The sequence below is a fragment of the Momordica charantia genome (genome assembly GCF_013281855.1).
Source record: "Momordica charantia cultivar OHB3-1 chromosome 8 unlocalized genomic scaffold, Mcharantia_2.0 BLBB01000008.1, whole genome shotgun sequence".
NCBI lineage: Eukaryota > Viridiplantae > Streptophyta > Magnoliopsida > Cucurbitales > Cucurbitaceae > Momordica > Momordica charantia.
This window is the reverse complement of record NW_028275166.1, coordinates 22,504,736-22,526,992: the sequence shown is the minus strand read 5'-3', so window position 1 is coordinate 22,526,992 and position 22,257 is coordinate 22,504,736. Positions and strand designations below refer to the sequence as shown.

General features: G+C 37.5%; 1 protein-coding gene across 2 annotated transcripts; it reads right to left on the bottom strand.

Annotated features, from left to right (window-relative positions):
- Nucleotides 1–12,033: 12,033 nt before the first annotated feature.
- On the bottom strand, nucleotides 12,034–21,677 carry LOC111025600 (pyruvate dehydrogenase E1 component subunit alpha-1, mitochondrial). 2 transcript variants are annotated; one of them, XM_088127515.1, is made up of 8 exons: nucleotides 20,873–21,676; nucleotides 20,680–20,759; nucleotides 17,470–17,565; nucleotides 15,038–15,130; nucleotides 14,811–14,954; nucleotides 13,718–13,825; nucleotides 12,615–12,666; nucleotides 12,034–12,542 (listed from the first exon to the last, which is right to left on the bottom strand). In XM_088127515.1, exons 1-8 carry the CDS (start codon nucleotides 21,582–21,584, stop codon nucleotides 12,514–12,516), a joined length of 1,314 nt encoding a protein of 437 aa, XP_087983641.1. In that variant the 5' UTR covers nucleotides 21,585–21,676; the 3' UTR covers nucleotides 12,034–12,513. The 2 variants fall into 2 exon arrangements, 1 of the variants encoding a protein (XP_087983641.1); XR_015792818.1 differs by lacking the exon at nucleotides 12,034–12,542 and adding an exon at nucleotides 14,291–14,575 and having other exon boundaries at nucleotides 12,632–12,666; nucleotides 20,873–21,677.
- Between the last annotated feature and the right edge of the window lie 580 nt (nucleotides 21,678–22,257).

The following is a 22,257-nucleotide window of genomic DNA, read 5'->3' as shown; positions in this document are numbered from 1 at the left end:
AGAAATTACCTTGATGCATATATCTCATATCAAGTGAAGACATTCATTAAAAAGAAAAAGAAAACATAAGCAAAGAAAAAAAAAAGGAAAATAGTTGACATGTTTCCTCCCATGTTGACAATACTTTTTTCATTTGATTCTTTACTAAATATTTGCTGATAAAAATGATGAGAGTAGACAAATGATAATATATTTGTAAAATAATCGAAAGACTTTTTGGGATTTTTTTAAATAATGTTTTTATTTAAACTTATTTTTAAAATAATGCTACATTAAATAAAATTAAAGAAAAAATACTTCTTTTGAAACTTATTCCAAAAACAATGTCTTTGAAATTAGTCCCCCACTTGGTCGTCTCTTGAAGAGACGACCATAAGGACGTGGCGCTTTATTGGCCCCATGTCTGATTTTTAAAAAAAATCAAGGCATGGTCGTCTCTTGTTGGTCACGGTCGTTTCTTCACGGGACGAATTAGATTTTTAGTAAATAATAAATATTATTATTTATTATATATTAAAAAGTAGACATTTGTTTGGGATACTAATTAGTGGCACAGTGGATGACTTGAAAAACACCAGATCCCGAGAAGAGTTGAAGATGGTGCAAGATCGAATCCTCTTATCTTACTTCGAACGGAAGCTTAGCCCGCCTCACTTGCTTTTTTTACTGCATAAGGGCATAAACAAAGTCAATGAATTTCCTTCTAACTAGCAGTTGAGAGTAAGCAAGCTACCTTCATTCAACAGATTTGTGGTTGAGTCAATAACATGCTCTGGGTCGGGAATCTTTCCTCTTCTCTTTGGCATTTCCGCTTCCTGCATTCTTTTTCTCGACTAATTTCAATCTTTCAGTAGTGAAATACGATTTCAGTATTCAATCTATCTCCTTCGTTCTGGAGTTAAGGACTAATTTTCTATGGTCTCTTTTCCTTAAACTTCAGCTCTCTTTAAGTTCTCTTCTAAGGAATTTTTTCTTCTTGGTCTAGTAACAAGTCTCGGTAAGCTGTCGCAATCAGGCAATTCGTTAAAAGAGATATCTGATAGTAAAAATAAATTGGTCAACATTAAAAACATAATAAGAAATGAGAAACACATCAATCAAAGCTTGAACACGAGAATTCTTGAATATAAGGTGAGTACAAATCCACTACACCATAGTTGACTTTAACTAAAAAGATGATTATATACAATAATTAACGTGATTACAAATCCAATAAAAACTATAATAAATATGTGTGTATGTGTATATATATATATTTTATACACAATAAAAACTATAGAGTGGTGCTGCTTTCTAAGTTCAATCAATTATCGTACACTACAAAGTTTGGTTCAGCAGGAGATAAGAGATCTACGCTATCTAGTGTTCAAGATTTTGATGCTCCAAGTTTCAACTTGTTATAACAATTTTAAGTATTGACTTTATGTACTGGATTACATTTGAGTTTTTGGTTAGTTATTATTTCCTTTGAGGCTAGATATATTCAATATGACTCACTATGACTTCTTAATTGTGACTTCACTTGATTTGATATATTGAAGGATTTTTCATCAAACTACTTAAGTTATACTACACATGTCATTTCTGAAATTATTTGACTGTACTAGACTACACACTTGGTTTATTGATATTGTCGAAGACTGCAGTTTTTTTTTCTTAGTCCATATTTTTGAAGTTTCAAATGTGATTTAGGCATGAATTCTTGTATATATGCGGATATAATATATATCTACAACTAAGTAAAATTGGGTAGTTATAAGAACTCAATAGTCAAATGTACTTTATATCCTACTTAAAAGGTGTATATACAGAATGTTAATTACATCGCGAATAATAGTAGATTTCAAAAGTACATATAGAATATATGTTATAACCTATATATAACATAAACGTAAAAATGAAATAACGAAACAACATGAATCATAATAAGAAATATATATATATATATATAATTAAATAAGACAGGGGAACAACCACTTAAATAGAAAAAGCTTGCACGTCACTTAAATAGGAAAGAGGAACAACCACTCAAAAAAGTTAAGGAACAAGAGGAGGTTAGTGAAGAGATGAACTTGTTATAGAATAAGGGGAGATCCCTTTGGGAAATTACGGAAAGAGAATGATTTGAATATTTTTGTAATTAATAATAGTGGTAAATCAAGATAATGAATCTTTTTGAAAGAATGAATTACGAGATTGATGTTGAAAAATTGTATGAGACCCACAATAATTAAAAAATTGTGATAACAATTTATGGAATTAAATCTTTTATATTTTTTTAAAAAACAAATAAGTATAATAAATGTAAATGCAATAAATAAGGGTAAAATCAGTATTAAAATAAAATTCTACCTGCAGAATTCTAAAAGTGTAAAATTAGAAAACTTTAGACATTTGTGTCAATAAGTTTCTGAAACAGCCATCCCAAGATATTATCTCTAAATAAAGGGAGTCTACTTCATTTTCAAGGGTTCAGAATTTTAGAATTGAGAGAATTCACACCAAATTGAAGATTCTCGAAAGACTTGAAGATTCGAAGACCAACTTGAAGACTTTGAAAACTTGAAGAATTGAAGATTCTCGAAGAACATATAACTTAGATCCAAATTCAAGTACAAGCATCTCAATCTTCACATCAAGTTCGAGAGAATGAATCGGAGGATAAAGATTAGAGATTGAATCTACTATACAATACATACAAACAATATAAAAGTTCAACTCCACGAAATATAATTTCTTCGGAAATCTCGTGTGAACAGCTTTGACGGAGAACTGATGAGCTTGCAACCAGAAAACTCGACACCAGTGCAGTGCGCCGCCTAATAACCTTCGACGCTCAAGTCAGTAATCGTAGTAGAAAATAGGAAATGACATCTTAAGTACAACTAACTAGGTTTTTCACTTACTTGGTGAAGGTGAAGGTCTTCCCTTATATAAGCTTGGATGCTCGACTAGGGAGGATAACGGTTAGGATGGCAAGGGCGCGTCGTGGTGTACGGTGCATGTCGGGGCTGTGCATCCCCGACAATAGGCGTGTGGTGCCTCCGCTTGCCGACTGTGAGGCTGTGAGCTTGCCGCCCGGCACGAGCTTGGCGTGCTCCCTGTACCGGGGTAGTGGAAACGCGTCTTCCTTGTCATTGCAGCGTAGGATGCATAACCGTATGTGGTCCTACGCCCTCTATGACTAACATACGTCCTGCTCGGTTTTCACTTTCAATATTTATATTATAAAATTATATTTTTTTAAGAAGAACAATAAAAAATGTATGTTGGTTGTTAAAAAAACGTTGCTTTAAAATTATATATTCAAGATAATAAATTCTTCCAAATATTAAAAATAAATTGAGATATTATATAATTTAGTTGAAGTTTATTTTATATGTAAATTTAATATATAAATATATTTAATTGCATAAAGTTGTTTATTAGTCAATGAGTTCATAATCTATTTAAATTATAAAATTAAAAATAAAAATGTAGAAAATTGATGGAAGAAAATATATGAAAAACGAATGAAGGGCAAAAATGTAAAGAGAAGATGCCTTGGACCTGAGAATCTCGGAAACCCATGTTTCGAAAGGGTATCCCAATCGACTCAAATGCCTTAAGTATGAGCATCCTAGGATACCCGGTTGTTAAAAATTTAGAGATCTATTTTACACAGATATATTAAATACAAAATTACAAATTTTAAAATCCTCAAATATTTTTTGAGAGTGCTAGGAGTCTCTCCTACAATAGCCTCAAACTATTCAGTAAAATAAAACCTACCTCACAAGGGAGTGCCCCAGTTTTATATCACTCACTCTCCCCCCCTACAAACATCCATACTCATTCTCTAACTAACTTTGGTGGGAAGTTCCCACTCTACCCCTCCTAGTGTAGGTATTAACAATTTGGTGGGAAGTTCCTACTCTGCCTCTCTTACTACAGGTATTCACCACCGGAGGTCTCACATCACCCCCTAATTCTAGAAGCACCTTGTCCCAAGGTGCGTTTCAAGAAAGTGATTTTTTTTTTTGAACAAGATACGAACTTTTCATTGATAAATGAAAAGGAACAAAATTGTTCAAAGATACAAACTCCCAAGGATTGAACAAATAGAAATAATTAAGATAAAGAGGGAAAAAACCATGAACATGAAGAAACCTTATTAAAAGGGAGTTATAAAAGCCTCCCAATTCATACAAAGCATACTAGGAGAATAAGAAGAGAAGAGATTGGAACGAACACACCATTATGAGGTTTTAAATTTGGCTATTGAGAAACACTCTATTGGAGAACGATTCTTGCCTTCAAAGACCAGCTGATTTCTTTCCGACCACAATTCGAAAGGAGAGCTTTTATCCTAAAAGCACAAAGAAGATTGGTTTTAGAGCTTGCTTGCAAACCAATGAGAAGTTGTAATATAATTTGAGACACCTACAGATCCCACACCCATGAAACTTCAAACATTGAAAGGCATTTCTTCCAACAAATCTTCACATAGCTACATGAAAAAAAGATGTCTTTGGGTTTCTCCACTTGGCTTGCACATTAAACAAATCGATGGCTGCATCAAAGTATCGGACATTTTCTTTTGTAACATCTCTATAGTGTTAACTTTGCCCCTGAGAAGAATCCAGACTAGAAAATTAACTCTCTTTGAACAAAAAGAGCTCCATAAGATACATAAAACTTCCTTAGGAATATTAGAGATTGAGTGCCCGGACTAACTCAACGAACGAACGGAAAAGATGCTCGAAGCTTCCAAACTCCATACCTGATGATCTTCTGAATCATTGAGGGAAATAGAAGAGAGTAAGGATAAAAGATTCGCCAGTTCAATGACTTCCTCATCCTTCAATGAAAGCCTAGTAGGTAGCCTCCAAGAAGAACCAATGCTATCTCAAGCATCCGCTACCGCAATGAGAAGATCAAACGAGATCCTAAAGATTGCTGGAAATCTATCTTTAAGCAAAACATCTCCCACCCAAAGTTGATGCCAAAACAAACTCCTTTTACCGTTCCCAACTTTTAAATGGGAGAAAGAATCCACTTGCTTCCAAGCTTTGGAAATGTTCCTCCAAGGACTTCTACCTGAACCTGTCGACTTAGGCAAAGTGCACCAGCCGCCAAAATTAGTACCATGAATACTAGCCACCACCAGCCTCCATAAACTTGAGGATTCTACACTGAAACGCCACCCCCACTTTGCAAGCAAAGTTCTATTTCATTTAGCAAAGTTCCCAATGCCAAGGCTCCTTCCTCACGATCTAAAGAGGTTATGCCCCACCTCACTAGATGATTTACTGAACCTTTCGAAGAACCTCCCCAAAGAAAGGAACGACCGCTTTTCTCCATCTACTTGCAAATTCGCATAGGAACCTTGAAGAAAGAAAAGTAATATAATGGAAGATGTTCAAGAACCGATTGACAAAGAGTCAATCTTCCACCCCTCGATAATTGGTACCTCTTCCATCGATCTAAATTCTTCATGATGTTGTCTTGAATAGGGCTCCAAAAATTGTCGTGCTTTGGATTATCCCCTAATGGCATTCCCAGACAATACAACAGAAGCTTTTCCGTTTTGCAACAAAATCTAGATACCATTTGCTGAATGTTTTGGGTCTTCAAGTCCACTTAGAGAAGACTTCTCCCAATTAACCTTCAAACCCGAAAGCCATTCAAAAGCTTTAATTGTGTCAAACAATACAGCCAACATATCATCATCATCTTTGCAAAACAAGAGTGTATCATCAGCAAATTGCAAATGTGAAATATGCAACAAATTCCTGCCAACTATGAACCCCTAAAATGCCCCTATAGAGTGTATGTGATCTAGCAAACTACTCAATATGTCACTCACAATTCAGAACAAAAATGGAAAGAGAGGATCACCTTGCCTAAGCCCCTTGAAGCATGAATTCTTCTCATTGGCCTGCCATTAATGAAAATGGAGAACTTGGTGTCCTTAATACACCCATTGATCCATGATATCCATCTATTCCCAAACCTTTTAGCAAAGTGTTGTTGATGGAAGTTAGGGAATTGCTCTTCCAACTTGTGGATTGCCTCCCACGTGGCTTCTACTTTCGCTAGATTCTTCCAACTTACTAAGGCCTCCACTGTCCCCGAATCTGGGTTGATCCGTGTGGCAAAACATCTTCAAGTTTAGCTACCCATTCCATCTATTCCGTCAGCCATGGTGTGATCTGTTGGACTATCAACGTCGCACCTATAGCCTTTTTGAGCTGGGACACATGAAACACCGGATGAACTCGGGCTTCGTTTGGCTGCTTCAACATATATGTTACCTTGCCAATGCTAAATCATCAAAAGGCCAAAATATTTCTGAGGTAGCTTTTCATTCTGGCATTTGGCCAATGATTTATGGTGATAAAGTCTGATTTTCAAGAATACCTGGTTCCCTCATTGAATTCCACATCATGTCGGCTCTTGACCGTACACTTCCTCATATGTTCTTGTGCCAGCCTCATATGCTCCTTCAGTCTATCAATAGCTTCATCTCGTTAAGCTAGCTGTAGTTGTTGATCTTGATCTAGGGTAGCATTGGAGGTCTATATTTGAGGTAATTTCAAGTCTTCTACCAGTCACTGCAATATAAAATTACGCGTGGCCTCGCAGTTGATCAACACCACCACCTCCCTGCCGTGTACCGTCGAGTTTCATTGTACCCGAAGTTGTAAATCCGACGATGGTGTTGAAAGCCACGAATTCAACTATCTTTTCTTTGTCCTCTAGTATGCCTTGTCCTTCTTAGATGGTTTCAATTGTAGTTTCCTCTTCTACTGATTCATCATTGTGAACCACATAGACTCTCGGCTCTGGATTTTTGCATTTATGACCAACCGATGAATTGAGTATTTCTCTTTGCAGCAAAAACACAACCCCTTTCCCTTATGTTTCTGATACTCAGCCTCAGTGAGTCTCCGTTGTACTGTTTCCAATTTCGCTGGCAGCGTAGGCCCTAGTCCCTTACTCGTTAATGTGACAGTGCCCGCTGGAGTTAACCCTATTGTTTTCCTTAGGGTCTTTGTCGCCATTGTTGCTGGTTTGCTTTCACTCTTACCTTGGTTCGATTCACTTGATTCTAGGACTTCTAGGTTAATATCCTCAATCAATTGTGCCTTTCGCATGATTTTGTCCAATCCCTCAAGTTTCGAAGCCAACACTTCTTCTCGTACAACTAGGTCCAGCCCGTTTAGAGTGCACTCTTCAACACCTCCTCCAAAATCTGCCGTAAGGGTGTCGCCAGTGCTTCAAACCATTCCCTAAACTCCGCAACGATACTTTCCTGTTTAATGGGTAAAAGGCGTGACACTGCTTACCTTCTTTCAATGGATGAAATCTCTGGTACATGCCTTCAGATCGTTCCAATTCATGAATTTCTATCAATTATCTGTCCATCGATACCACGCTAGCGCAATTCCGCTGAAGCTGATCACCGCCACTACCATCTTCTCCGAGTCCGTAAACTTATGGATATCAAAGTAGTGCTCCACTCTGAAAAACCACGAGTTCGGGTTGACTCCTGTAAAAATCGGCATCTCAATCTTTTTGAATTTACTGTTATTGTTCCCTTTTCGTGTGTTTCCAAGATTTGCGGAATGTCCTCCATCTTCTTCTTCCTTAATGAAGACCCCTCACCAATGGTAGATGCTGATTGGGGTGTTTTCCTGCCGATGATCTCAACCATAAACATCTCAGTGGTTTCTGCATGTTCGTTAGCTGCTCACGAATGATTGTCATCGATTTCTTCATACTGCTTATCTTAGTTTCCATTGCTTCGCACCTCTCTTCCAATTTCTTTTGTGCCATTTTGCTCAATTTCCCCCGGATGAATGCTCTGATACCAATATGGAAGGTAACCCCTCATAAGTTCATGGTATTAGATAGCAAACTTACACCCGAAGGCATACAAGCAACCATCCAATTCGAAAGTGCTGGGAGTCTCTCTTACAATAGCCTCAAACTATTCAACAAAATGAAACCTACCTCACAAGGGAATGCCCACAGGTTTATATCACTCCCTCCCCGCCCCTCCTACAAACATCCATACTCATGGTAGGAAGTTTCTACTCTGCTCGTCTACTATAGTTATTCACCACCGGAGGTCTCACATCCTCATTCGGCTAAGAGGCTGATATTTTTAATCTTTAAGTTCCCCATCCCTAGGCCACCCTCTTGAGCAGTTGGTGGCCTCTGTCATGGCTTGGCCATCCTTGAGCAGTTTGTGGCTTTTGTCATGAGGGGAGCACCATTTCCTCTCTTATATCTTCTTTCTTCTACGAGAAATCAATCAGTAGTCTTTATTTTACCTTCTTTTTGGAACTCACCTCTCTTGCTTTGGGTTTCTGCCGTCTTGTATCCAATAGGGAAGCAAAGGATTTAGTGGCTCTTGTCTTTGCTTGGGGAGTTCTCTGGTAGTCCGAGGAGAAGAAATATTCGTCAAGGTCCCCATCCTTTAGAGGGGCTTTCTTGTAGATATTTTTTCCATTGTTTAGTGGATCCCTCTTCCTCCAATAGTCACGTCTTTTCCTCACTATGGGAAGTTAAAATTCCCAAGGAGGTAAAATTTTTTGTGACAGGTACTACATGACATAGCCAATACGTAGGATCTGGTTTGGAGAAAGTCTCCCCTCATGATAGGATCGCAGTGTTGTATCCTTTGTAAGGGTGTGAGTGTTGTATCCTTTGTAAGGGTGTGAGTGTGACAAAGGATCTCGATCATCTCATATGGAGTTATCTCACTATGAATGGTTAGCAATTAAAGCCTAACTGGGGGAGATGGTGAGATGCCAATCATCTCACCATCTAAAGGAGGTTCGAAGAAAATTGAAGCTGAATACAAAGGGGAGTATCATTCTTGCAAAATCATTTTCACCTCCTGTAACTTAACTTTACTTTTAATTTTCCTTTTACTGCATTTAATTCATGTTGAGTTCTGCTTTTACCTTTGAGCTTAGTCATTTCATTTGGTTAGATAGAGTAGTTTAAAATCTTATCAAGTAGAATTCTACCCCAGCCCATGGTGAATTACTGCACAGGAATTTCATTAGAAGGATGAATTATCAAGATTAGCTGAATGGATGAGATGTTCAAGCATCAGCGTTAGTGAGCATCGCTCCTATCTTAAGAGGATATATGGAAAAGACAGATTCCCTATCCGGCCCATTTACTACAAGGGCAGTTGTCAGACGTACTGCTACTCAAATATTCAGAACCAGTGCCACTCAAATATCCTAGTTCAATTTCTTAAAGAATTATCCTTTTTCACTCCTTGATATTGATGTATTAATTAAAACCCAGGCTAGTAGCCCCTATTGCATCAAGGACAATATAAAGTTTAAGTTTAGGGGTATGGGTGTTTTGTTGAGCCATGTATGTTGTGGTGTGGTAATTGTCTTGGCCCTATTATTCAGCTCGAAAATAAAAGAACGAAAATTCTACCTGCAAAGAGCTGAGCAGTGAGCTTACAAGCTTATGCAAGTCCTCATTATACAGAATGATTAAGACACTCAAATTACCAATTTGTCCCAACTGTGCAATTTGAATTGATTATCACTCTGATCAAAAATGGCAAGTTAGTGAAATCAAAAGCACTGGTTTCATGTTTTGACATGCAAACTAATTTTTAATTTAAATTTATCTATACGATTTTCTTAAAATTTCAGAGAGTCATTTGGTAGCCAGATATGAAACATAACGGTTCAAAATTACCAAATTACTTTTTCTTACAAATTTGAGATGTTTCAAATATATTCCTAAAAGGAAAAGAAGACTGAACCTGTTCTTATAAGATGCTTTTCCTTTAAAGGTTACTGCAAGCATTAAATCAAGTGAAATTGGGTTTTGTTCTGGTTGTTCTTGATTTTATTCTTTCTCTCCTTTTTTTTTTAATTTTATTTTATGGGAATTATGCCTCAATACCAGGGGTTGGTTCATTAGCTAAAAGAACTTAAATTTCATTTTGCAGTGTTTTTTCAATGCATGTTTGTTGTCAAACAATTTCAAGTCTCCTAATCCTTATAGTCCTTCAAATGTATGATCTTTTCTTTGTAACACAGAAAGCCAAAGGAAGTGCTGAAGCAAGAAAACGTACTTCTGAAGCTTTGAAAGCATTCTTCAGCGATCCAGAGAATCGTCGAAAGTGAAGCGTTGCAATGAAAGGTCAATTTTTGTATTCAAATTTCTATTTGCGTAGGTTCAGCTTTCATTATAATTAAGAATGGAGATACTGCCTGAAGTCGGATAACATGAAATTGATCAATGGAGATAGGATGGCTAATGAAAATAGCAGATTGAGGCAGTATCATTGTAGAATCTGCAATAAAAAGGGTCACAATCGGCGAAACTGTCCCGATATTGACGGGAAAGCCAACGATTCAACCCCTCGAAGAACATACACCTGCAAACTATGCAATGAAAAAGGTCATAATAATAGGACTTGCCCAAGTAGAAATATGAATGATCTACAGAAAAATCCACCAGTTGCTGCAAACCAATGAACTCTCTTGTTGTACTTGAACAAAATTTGATAGTACTTAAACAAAGCCCCACTGAAATCACAAGTGACAGAAGAATCCACCAGTTGCTTCAATTTGTTTTTCAAACGACTTTTGATTACCATGGCAAAAAATTTTAATTTAGTAGCACATTTTTTTTAGAAAATTAGAACTTTCTGGAAAATCCATCAATGGAAATCCGTTATTCTCTAGTAGCAGCCGATTTAGTAGCCAATTCCCTCAACTAAGAGAAACTTCTCCCCGATTTCAACTAAGAGAAACTTCCTCTCAAACACTTCCCCATTTTTCTCTTCTCCCACTCTGCCTCCTCCAGCGTCCTTCCAATGGTGTCTTCCAACAGTTGGAAAAATATAACATATCTACCTATAGAAAATTGTGTAATTTTTATTGACCTTCTACTACAAACGGGTGAGCCTTCAAACCATTGTGAACTTTTTAGTTAAGAATGGACACTAATGAAAATATAAGCTCTAAATGGACTACTTGTGTAGTTATCCCTAAGAGTTGAAGGGATAATGCTTTAATCTCGACTCAAAGAGCGGTAAAAATTACCAACATGAGTATTATCTAAATAGTTAAGGTATTTTACTCTTTTCTCTAAAGGTTGGAGGTTCAATCATATATTCCCACGTGGTGTACTAAAAAAAGAGGGAAAAAATACACTTTTCGTCCTTGAAGTCTTGAGTAGGTGTCTATTCGATTTTGAAGTTTTAAAATGAACACTCTTGGTTGTTGAAGTATGGAATAGGTGTTTATTTTTTGTCCTTGAAGTCTCAAAATGAATACTTTTGGTCCACTACGATGGGAATTTCTTTGACAGTTAGTTGACTAATGTGAAAATGAACACGGTGGTTTAACTTGTTGATTTTACAAAATAATCAATTTAATAATATATTTGTAAGTTCTATTTTCCTTTCTCTTCCCCATCTCTAGCGAACGTTGCCACTATGCCAGTCGTTTCTATCCTCGCCCACCGACTGTCGTCATCCTCGTCAAAAGTCGTTCTAGTCACCCTCATTGGAGAGAAGGAAGAGAATCGTTGGAGATTGGGAGAGCTCCTCCTTTCGTTCTAGTCCCTACGCTAAAGAGGATAGGAACTAGAATCATTTTCGAAACTTCAAAGACCAAGAGCATCTATTTTGAAATTTCAATGACCAAATAGACATCTACTCCAAAATAAAAAAAGGTTCTTTTTAAACTTCAGAGATCCAATAGACATCACCTACTCTAGACCTCATAAGTAAAAAAATCAAAAAGCGTATACGTGTACCAAATTTTTACACCTTAGTGTTCCAATCCAAAAAACATCTTTCCTCGTTTGCAAAATCAAGGTTGACAACGACGGGAGCAAAATACTATTTTACAGAAGTCTTGAATCATTCGAAAGATACAAACCACATAGTGGAAGAACAGGATCCTGTCATATACCACTTTACAATTTACAACATGCAAGTGTAAATTTACCCATTTGTCCTTAATTAAATAATGTATCAAATAATTTAAATTTAATACTCAAACTATAAAAGGAATTAAATTTCATGAGTATGCGACAACATTATTACACATTTCCTAAAAACTCATCCTCAAATGAACTTTGAACTCACTTTCCTAAAGCCTTCCCAAAATTGGTATTGAACTGTGCTTCTTCCACAGGTTCCACAAAGAATACAAAGCATATCTGCTCAAAGACTACTATTTTTTCAATATGTAAACAAAATTAATACAACATTTCAGTGATAATCTTTCAATTGAAATTGAATCACACAACAACCAGAAGAGTTTTTATCTCAGATATGCAGTAAACTGCACTTCTGCATTGCAGCAAGGTCACAACTTGAATTCCAGTTGGACGAGTTACGGTCAACACCCAAAGATCTCGACAACCTTGGGAAAGGAATAGTAGCATACAACGGATTGGCGTATAAATATGCATTCGTCAGAAAAATGTGCTAATGTGTAAGATATATTCTGCCGTGCATTCTAACTATTCTTCATACTCCAGGACTTCGCCATCTGCAATAGGAAAGATCACCTTAGTAACTCGTAAAGTTTACGGTTACTAAAATTATTTAAGAGAAGCATTACCAGCAAGAGTGATAGCCAAGTTTGCTTGAGCATCGGCTTCAGAATTAAGATTCTTTCAAGGATGGAAAAGCAGAATGTTAAGATTTTAGAGGATGAACGAGTAAATATCAGCAGCTAAGAAAATGGGATCTAATAGTTGCTTGAAGAAATTGGCATCTGGTTTCATTCACTTCTTCCTCATTCCTCTTCTCAGATAAGAACTTTTCCCTCATTTTCAATAGAAATGATTATATCATCGACAGTTTAAAGATGCTAAGAAGCACAGACACTACAATTTGAGCAAAGACACTGATTCATGTTTCGGACATTTGTTAGCTCAATACATGTGTGTCACACACTAGTGGTACAAAATAAATATGGGCCGGACACTTGTTAGGTACATTTCACGCACTTGTTAAGCATAAGAAATAGACATAAATAGTAATATAGGACAAAACAATAAATTTTGAGAGCAAACATACATTAAATTCATTTTTTTTAAGCATAAAAATGCATAATTTATTGACTTTGAATTTTCATCTTAAAAATTGTATTTTTTAACAAACGTGTCTTTGTCATATCCGCATCCCAAATTTTCTAGGAAATAACGTGTCACCGTGTCCGTGTCATGTCATGTCCGTGTCATGCGTGTCCGTATCCGTGATTCTTAAGGTTTAAGAAGCAGACATAAGTGTCTTTTATATGGTAGGGCAGATGGGAAGAAAGCAACGTGCAAACTCTAACTTGACTGATAAGGTCACTGGTTTGCTAGAAACTGAACTCGAAAGCGTACAGTTTAATCCTATATTTATATGGGAAAAAGAACGCACGCTTAAGTATGAATGAAATCTAAACTAGAAAAGGCAAAAAAAAAAAAAAAAACCGTATGAATCAGATCAAAACAGTAGTAATGAACAAACGCGGAAGTGCTCAATTAACTGTAGAAATCAACGAGTGGGATTAAGGTTTTTGGGATTAAGGTTCAAAATATCTTTTACCAACCTTCAGATCTCGAATAGCAAAGAGCCTACACTAAATGCTTAAGAGGACAAAAACAGTAATATACAGAAACAAACTAACATCACCGTAAGATATGCAAATAGAAAAGAATTAATGGTACTGACCCGTAGTACATGACTGATCTGGAACGAGAGAAATTTATCCTTCAGCTTGATTACTTCATTACATAACTCAGAGATGTTCTCATTTTTTACCTTCCACAATCCTTGGACCTGTTAAATGAAATATGCTTGGTTTAAAATATTTAAGAAGTTGGGGACAAACGAGATGCCATGGGATCAAAATACAGATGAATCCAGGTACTGCACAGAGAGCTAGAACTGATAGATTAGGTTGTTTTGATATAAGGAGGCTGAAAATTACAGAATACTAGCAGGTTTAATCCGAGTTTAGAAGTCCCACATACAAAATATTCAAATAAACACTGTATTAGTATTTCAACAAAACCATGCTACTAGAGAATGAAACTGAAGATGAGAACTTGTAAAATAAAACTAACCACAAGATGGAGCTGGATGCATTTTAGTTCTTTAATTGAAACGAGCATGCCTAGTAATTATAGAACAACATGTAAAAACTGTGTTTGGGTTCAAATTTGGATCTTCCCCAACACTTTCTATAGAACCTCCAAAATGCTAATCCACATTACAGAATACTGGGAATTCAAAAGTACTCACAACGTTATACTTTTCAAATCCAAGACCGGAATTGTTAACACCTCGAGGAAAGGTCTTCCACCCCCCACCGGCAAAGAAGATTTTAAGCAATGAGCTAGTTATGATGAGTGGTGTGGCATCAGATCAGATTCAACTCCATGCCAAGAGGTCGTGATCCACTTGGCACTCCATATTGTGTTTAAAACATCAAGTTGGCAAGGTGAGCTATTGGTTCATCCTATCCTATATTAAGACATTGGCTTTCATGCAACTTGGAACATTCTTTACCTTCAACACAAATGTTCCCTACAAAATAATAATAATTTCACAAGATTTGACAAAGAAATCTTTTAAATACGAAGTTTTCAGCTTTGTTTTTCTTGCTGAATCCAAAGATCGACAATTAAACCCATCCCTACGAATTAAGACAAAAAATAATTCTACCCAACAGGTTCATGGATTTAGAAACAACAAGAAATGAGTTGACCAGGTTCAAAAAATAACACAACAAAGTTTGTTAGCGAAAAAGATTTTAACTAACCTGCATACAGACAAGTTTGGAGTCACCTTGGACATGGATCCTAGTAAACCCTTTCTGAAGAGCATACTTCAACCCTAAAAGAATAGCTCGATATTCAGCAACATTATTGGTTGCTGTACCTAAGCCTTCACGCAGTCTACATATCTACTCCAAGGGAGAGAGAGAGATTAGACATACATGAAAAAGAATAAATAAATAATGTGGGTTCCAAAAGGAATAATGTATACCACACTTCCATCATGTGCTCGCAGAACAGCTCCTGCTCCAGCTTGCCCAGGATTTCCTTTCGAAGCACCATCGAATTCTAGAAAGCAACATTCCTGTACATGAAATATTATGATGGCAACCAAAATCTGTTGTTCAGGTAAATTGAAAATTTAAACTAATATTTTAAAAAGATCTTTTAAGAATTTGGACACTGAGATGAAAGCAAAAATAGCAGTTAGTTTAGCAACAAAACTAAAAAGAGATTCCACTAATTTTCATCCTCGCATTTTTTAGTACCCAAATAAAATATGATAATCATTAAGTAACCTTTTTTTTTTTTGGATAAGAAACTTTATATATAGATGAAAAGCATAGAGATAAAAGACAGCCTAAGGGCGGGGGAAGAGGGCTCCCCCTCCCAAAAACTAGGGAAGTAAAGCACTCTAATCTTGCATAATTGACGAGTGGCTATAATTACAAAAGAATTTTCTATGCTTATAACACCACCAAGAACTGTGTAATTGAAAAGTGTTACAAAAAATTTCTAAAGAGGAGGACTTATCTTCAAAAATTCTATTGTTTCTTTCCATCCAGAGGTTCCAAATAAGGGCTCTAGCTGCACAATTCCATAGAATTTTTGCTTTCCCTTTAAAATGCCACCCCCGAAGAGCTTCATTCACCCACCCATCAATATTCTGAGACAAGCAAATGGAGTACCCAAAGATTTGCAGCAGAAAGAACCACCCCCAAAGAGCAAACTGGTAGTGAAGAAAAATGTGATCCATGGTATCCTCATTCTGATTGCAAAGAACACAAACGGAAGGAGAAAGAGCTCAATTTGGACATCTTCGCTGGAGTCTATCTGCTGTGTTTACAGCTCGGTTGGCTAGGTTGGCTAGGATCCAAAGGAAAACTTTTGCCTTTTTTGGAATTGAGAATTTCCAAAGAAGGGAAGTTAAAGGAGAGTTCAAAAACTTGGGGACTCGGAGCTTTGATCCCTCGTACCCAGAGGCACCCGCACCCGCCCAAGGCCCGAACCTGGGAGACATTAAGGATTTTTGGTATTAAGCTCATTGGAAGGTTCGAACTTGAGACTTCTAAACCAGTATGACCAAGAGATCCCAAGTTATTGCCAACTGGGCTGCCCCTTGGGGCCGACTCTAAAATTATATACTTGTATCAAAACTACCATGCATGCTAACAAACTTATTATGATCTAACTTGATATCTCAGTTGACAGATGCAACAGTTCCGCAGATTACTATGCTAGCAGGTTCTGAATGTTACAACGAGACAAGGAAACAATCAAACAAATAAATAGTTTAGAAACAGAAATCAATAGTTTCTAGCCAAAGGTCTAAAATAAAAATATTTCCCAGGGTTGTTTGCCATTTCTCTTAAACCTGAAGCTATGATAGCAGATTGCTGGTGTAATGTTCGGAGAACTTGGGATCTAGGCTTCCAAAGAGGGTTGTTCGACAGAGAAATGGAGAACTGGATGAGAATGGTTCAACATTTGGAAGCTTTTGAGATAGGAGATGAAACAGATGTAGCAGTGTGGCCTTTGGACCCAAACGGACACTTCACTACGAAGTCTGCATACCTCAAGCTAAAGGAAAATCCTCCCAAATTAAATTCCTCTCTGATAACTGGAAGGACCCTATTCCAAAAAAGGTGAATGTCTTTCTTTGGTCCCTAGCTCATCGTGCGTTAAACACCCAGGAGAAGCTCCAAAGAAAGTGTCCGAATTGGTCTTTGTCCCCATCGGCTTGCTGTCTCTGTTGGGAAGGGGCAGAGACTCTAGATCACTTGTTCATTCACTGTCCCCTTGCTACTAAAGGATGGCAGTTCTTGTTTCAGTGTTTTGATATTAACATTTGTATGCCAAAAGACTTGGAGAGTTGGATTTTGGAATGCTTTCATGGGTGGCACTTAAAAGGAAAGGCTAGAGTCTTGTGGAGATGTGCTTTTCGAGCTCTTTTGTGGAATTTATGGCTGGAGAGGCATTCACGCTCCTTTGAAGATAAAGATAAGTCTTGGGAATCTTTTTGTGATAGTGTGCAGGTCTTAGCTTCCTGGTGGTGCATACGAAATACGAAATTCTTTGTAATTACAGCCTCTCTTTGATCTTACAGGATTGGCGAGCCTTTTTGTGATTAGTTCGTTTTTTGGAAGAGGCTGCCTTGGCCCCTGTCCGTAGGTTGTTTTGTCCTCTCTTTTCATCAATGAATTGTTTCTTATCAAAAAAAAAAAAAAAGTCTAAAATAAAAATGGATAGAAGTCAGAGGCCAATAGACACATGTTAATAATTTACTTATTTTTTAGTTAGCCACTTAAGCTACACTAGGCAATAGATACTGGATTACATGCACTCAATTATTGAGCAAGAGAGCAGAGTATACAGTTGATAGTATTGGTTGATTGTTACGGCAGTGTCAAGACTTTGACTTACACGGTTAGAGGATATTGCTCGGGACACCATGGAATCGTGCGACTTGACATGCTTCCTCAATGCATCTTTTGGTGTAGAAGCTACAACAGTTGACCCCTGCAAACATATAGATCTACATAAACCACAAGTAAACAAGCATTGACAATCAAAGACCATAAGTTGCATACTAGAAGAGCGAAGAAAGTCACATTGCACAAGCATTATTTTCTTCTATTAAAATTTCTAAGTTTAGAAGATAACATGAAATCAACTTACAACATCTTCTGATACAAGAGCTTGTCTTGATCTCTTCTTTGTGGCAGCCTGGTGAGAAGCTTCACCTTTGAGAGTACTTTTTACTTTGGCCTTGGCTAATAGTTGGGATCTGAGGCAAATCGACATCAAGAATGCTTTTCTACATTGATTACTTCATAATTCTCATGGAACAACCTATGGGCTTCATTGCTCCTAGATCTGGCCATCTAGTTTGTAAAGAAGGCTCTATATGGGCTTCATAATCCTGATTTATCTCTTATCAAAAAAATAAATAATCCTAATTTATCCAATCTCCTACGTGGACTGTCTTTATGTACTCTTGACAATAATGTGTATATATAGTTCTTTTCCTGTGCCAGGATGGAGCTACTTCTCTCAAAGGTGAAGCTTCTGACCAGGCTGCCACCTAGGGACAGTATCCTCTATTTCTGGGAGAAGGAATCTTTTTTCAACCTTACCATTGGGTTGATGAAAAAGCTCAAGGTGCAAAGGGAGAAATGTGGGAGTTGATTGGAAGTCGTAAAAAGGTCAAACTTAGAAATCAGCAATTCAAATTGGTAATTGGTTGATTGAGGTTGTGTCTATGCTGATGGTGTATTTGAGAGGCATACCTTCAATCGTAAAACTAAGGTTATCTCTTTATGGGACTCAATGGTGGCTAAGGTGTTGGAGAGCCTCCTTCTCTGAAAGTGGCATACTTGCCCTCCTAATCCAGTCTATCTTGAACAAAATTCATTTTTCTTTATTGTATATGGGTGAGTGTTTGGACTAGGTTGCACGCACTTCTACTAATCGCACGAGACAATCGTTTGACTTTACAATATTTGATTGCTAAAGAACTTCATAGAATTTTTAAATCCTAGGTAGGTGGCTACCATGAAAATTGAACTCATCCCCACTAATTTCCTTTACTTTTTCACTCTCCAGTCGCTAGACCAACACATGGTGGTTTTCTTGAATACAATTCTCTATTACTTTTATCCCTCTTCAAAATTTAGGGATTCATGGAGGGATTTGGAAAGGATTTTGAGAAACTTTATGTGTACAGATGGAGGGGTCAAATCTAGAAAAGCACGTTGCTTTCAAACCATGTGGGAGTGAGGATTAGAAATGGGGAACTAGGAGATTAAAAACATTGCCTTCTTATCTAAATGGTTATAGCAATTTCTTGAGACTTGTGGTATCAAGTCATAAAGTGCAACTATGGGTCGCACTCAAATGGTTGAGATTTGAGGTTAGGTTGTTAGGACATCTTAAGGAACCTTTGGAAAGTAATCTCTCAAAATTTTCACATTTTCTTATTCTTTGTTAAATACACTATTGTGACCGGTAGTAAGATTTGCTATTAGGAGGATCCTCGGATTCTAGATGTTTTTATTTAACATTTTTATTTTTTTGGTATGAAACACGATATTTCATTGATGGTAAGAAGTGTACAAAAGGCCGCAAGGGCAAGTTACAAAAACACCTTCCAACTAGAAACAAGGTCGTTTCGGCTGTAACTAATGAAGGATGGGTAGAAGCATTTACACCAACCAAGGGCTAGAATAATAACTCCATCAAAAAAAGACTCTAAAGGGATGGATGTGTCATTGAAGACCCTATTGTTCCTTTCTAACCAAAGTTTCCAAAGAAAAGCCGTATGGATTGAGTCCACAGAACTGTGCCCTCCTTCTTAAATGGGTGGCCGATCAAAAGACTGTCAAGGAAGATAGCTGGACAAGTGTGTAGGGCTGTCTGGCACCCAAAAGCAGTGAGAAGTTTTCCCCATATTCATCATCCCTGACTAAGAACATCCCAATTCCCTTTACTTTGCTTCCAGTTCCATTTTTGTTAAGCCTTACCTTAATGAACGAGGTCTATGAGTTAGTCTCATTTCCTTTTTGGTAAGAGACCAGAGTGTCGAAGACTTCATAAAGAAACAGCCAGACAAAAGAAAAAAGTTATCTTCCCTTCCTTCAATTACTAATAGAGTCCATACCTTTTCTGTGCATAGAGATTGCCATGTTTGGGCCATTAATCCATACAACATCTTCACTTGGCAAAGTGTTGTATAGTAGTTGGCCATAGATTTCCTACCTCTACATTTAGTAATTAAGGTTTGGGACTCTTTTCTTCTCCTTTTTTTTCTTCCTGTAGCTTCTGTGTTGGTTTGACCTAGGTTTTGGGCAACCTTTTTTGTATTTCATTCATCTCAATGAAAGTTGGCTTATTCATCAATATATAGACACACACAGCAAAAAAGGAAGATGATATTTTAGATAAGAATCATATATATAATTACGCATACACATATTTTATTTGTCAAAATACCTTGAAGCCTTCCATTACTTTTAAGAAATTCATGAATGAGAAGATAATTTACTAATTTAGTCAAATATGCTTAAAGAAAATGAAGGTTGGACCTCTTTGATAACCTGCAAAAGACAACTACGACAATATTTAAGTGAAGGCACTTGCCATGGAAATCTCTCTCCACGAAGAAAGCAGAAACTTGTTAACATTATGTGATGGTTTATCAGAAGTGAAAAGCAGATACAACCACAACACTCATGCCCGGATAGGCAGATAAAAAGGGGAAGTGTCAGCCTCTTTGCTCTCAATTTGAACTCAAGATATTATAGTCATAGTGCATCGAGAATATGGCAGATAAGTCTTTGGAGTAAATCATGCGGGAATTGGGGAAAAAATAAGATATACAGAGTTATATAAGTAGATAATAGATAATGTATCCCCAGTGGTAACTTCGCACCCCATGTTCATGACTTAAGATTTTGTATATTATCTTCCCAAAGGATTTTTGATAACTATATTCAAGACTCAAGTATCAAACAAACCACCACAACATTTCTTAAAGAAGCGAAACATGTGACAAGACGAGAAAAGGAAATTAAGATAATCAGCATCAATGGTATATATTTAGCAATTAAAAAAACATGGATAGAGAAGCCTCACTTTCAATCCAGGAACGTAGTCCCCACGTTTATAATAAGATGGACTCTTCGCTGCTCTCCACTCAGGAGTCCCCATACCGTCTAACAAAAATCCAACCAAAATGGAACTAAATCAATCAAGAACATGACGAATAGAGACAGCGAAAAAACTCCAACGTCCAATTTGAGGTTGAATTTTTTCACTAAATTCTTACAATGGTTGTTCTCGCACACGAGAATGACAGGCAGATCCCAAAGCGCGGAGATATTGAGCGCCTCAAACAACTGACCCTGATTCGCCGCGCCATCGCCATAAAGAGCAAAAGTAACAGTCTCATCCTTGGAATACTTCTGCGCGAACGCCACTCCACATCCAAGAGGTACTTGAGCACCGACAATACCATGGCCACCATAGAATCCAGCGTCCTTCTTATAGAAATGCATAGAACCACCTTTACCCCTCGAGCACCCAGCCTGGCGTCCCATTAGCTGCGAGAAAACCTCCAGGAGAGTTCCTCCTCGACCGAGGAAGGTGCAGTGGTCGCGATAAGCTGTAATAATCGCGTCCTTCTTCGTAATCGCGGCCTCCATCCCCACAGCCACGGCCTCCTGGCCATCGTACAGATGACAAAACCCGCGGATCAACTTAGCCTTGTAGGGAGAGTCAGCGGCGATTTCCATCCGCCGCATCAGCGCCATGTCGCGGAAGAATCGGAGCAGCTCCTTCGGAGAAGTCTGGACGGAACGCGAAGGCTCGTCGCACTTGTGCGCCGTGAAAGGGACGGAGGTCTCGACGGTGAGCGTGGTAGAGCCATCGGCGGCCGACGAGATGGAGCGGCGGAGAGGGGAGGAGTATGGGAAGCCGGCGGCGAGCGGTTTGAGGAGATTGGATCGGGAGGATGCGGAAGCGGCACGAGAGAGGGCCATGAGAATCGCCGGATCGTTGGAGGGCAAAGGTTTGAGAAGGAAGGTTTTTTGAGAGTTGAGATTTGAGAAATGCCGAAAGGTGGAAGGTAGGTAGAGGTAACGAAATTAATTCATAATTAAAATTTAAAATAATGGAAAAAATAAAAATAAGAAAATAAGAAAAGAAAACTATCGGTCAAGCCTGTCTAAATTGTAATTAACCAGTAACTAATGATTGTGACAACAGTATTTACCCTTCTTTTTTTTTCAAGTACGTGTATCAGCACGTGATTCACGTGCATTTGACGTTCTTTGATTTTATTAGTTGTGATTTATATTTTATTAAAAAAATAATAAAACTTATATCATTCATATCAAAAATGGATAACCTACCTAAACTATAAGAAAAGTAAGCTATTTAAAAAAAAAAAAAGACAAGTAAGCTTCTTCGGTCCATATAAAGACAAGTAAGCTTCTCCAGTCCATACAAGTGCACGACGAGCCTATGCAAAGAGTTTAGTTAAGATATGTCAAATTTTACCAAGTATATCCAAAGCGAGCATAGTTTAGTGGTAATTAGCATATATCAAGATGTTGTAAGTTCGATTCCCTACCCCTACATGTTGTATTCAAAAAATTTTACCAAGGATACAAATAGAACCAAACTGTACATGCCCTCCAACTATGTTTTCCA

What these genes read in the sequence shown, in the direction of transcription:
- LOC111025600 (XM_088127515.1), bottom strand. Translation starts at nt 21,584, where the DNA reads ATGGCCCTCTCTCGTGCCGCTTCCGCATCCTCCCGATCCAATCTCCTC. An exon ending in GAGCACATGATGGAAGTGTG is followed by an intron (nt 14,955 to 15,037) that starts GTATACATTATT and finishes CCCTTGGAGTAG; the next exon opens with ATATGTAGACTGCGTGAAGG. An exon ending in CCAAACTTGTCTGTATGCAG is followed by an intron (nt 13,826 to 14,810) that starts GTTAGTTAAAAT and finishes TTCATTTAACAG; the next exon opens with GTCCAAGGATTGTGGAAGGT.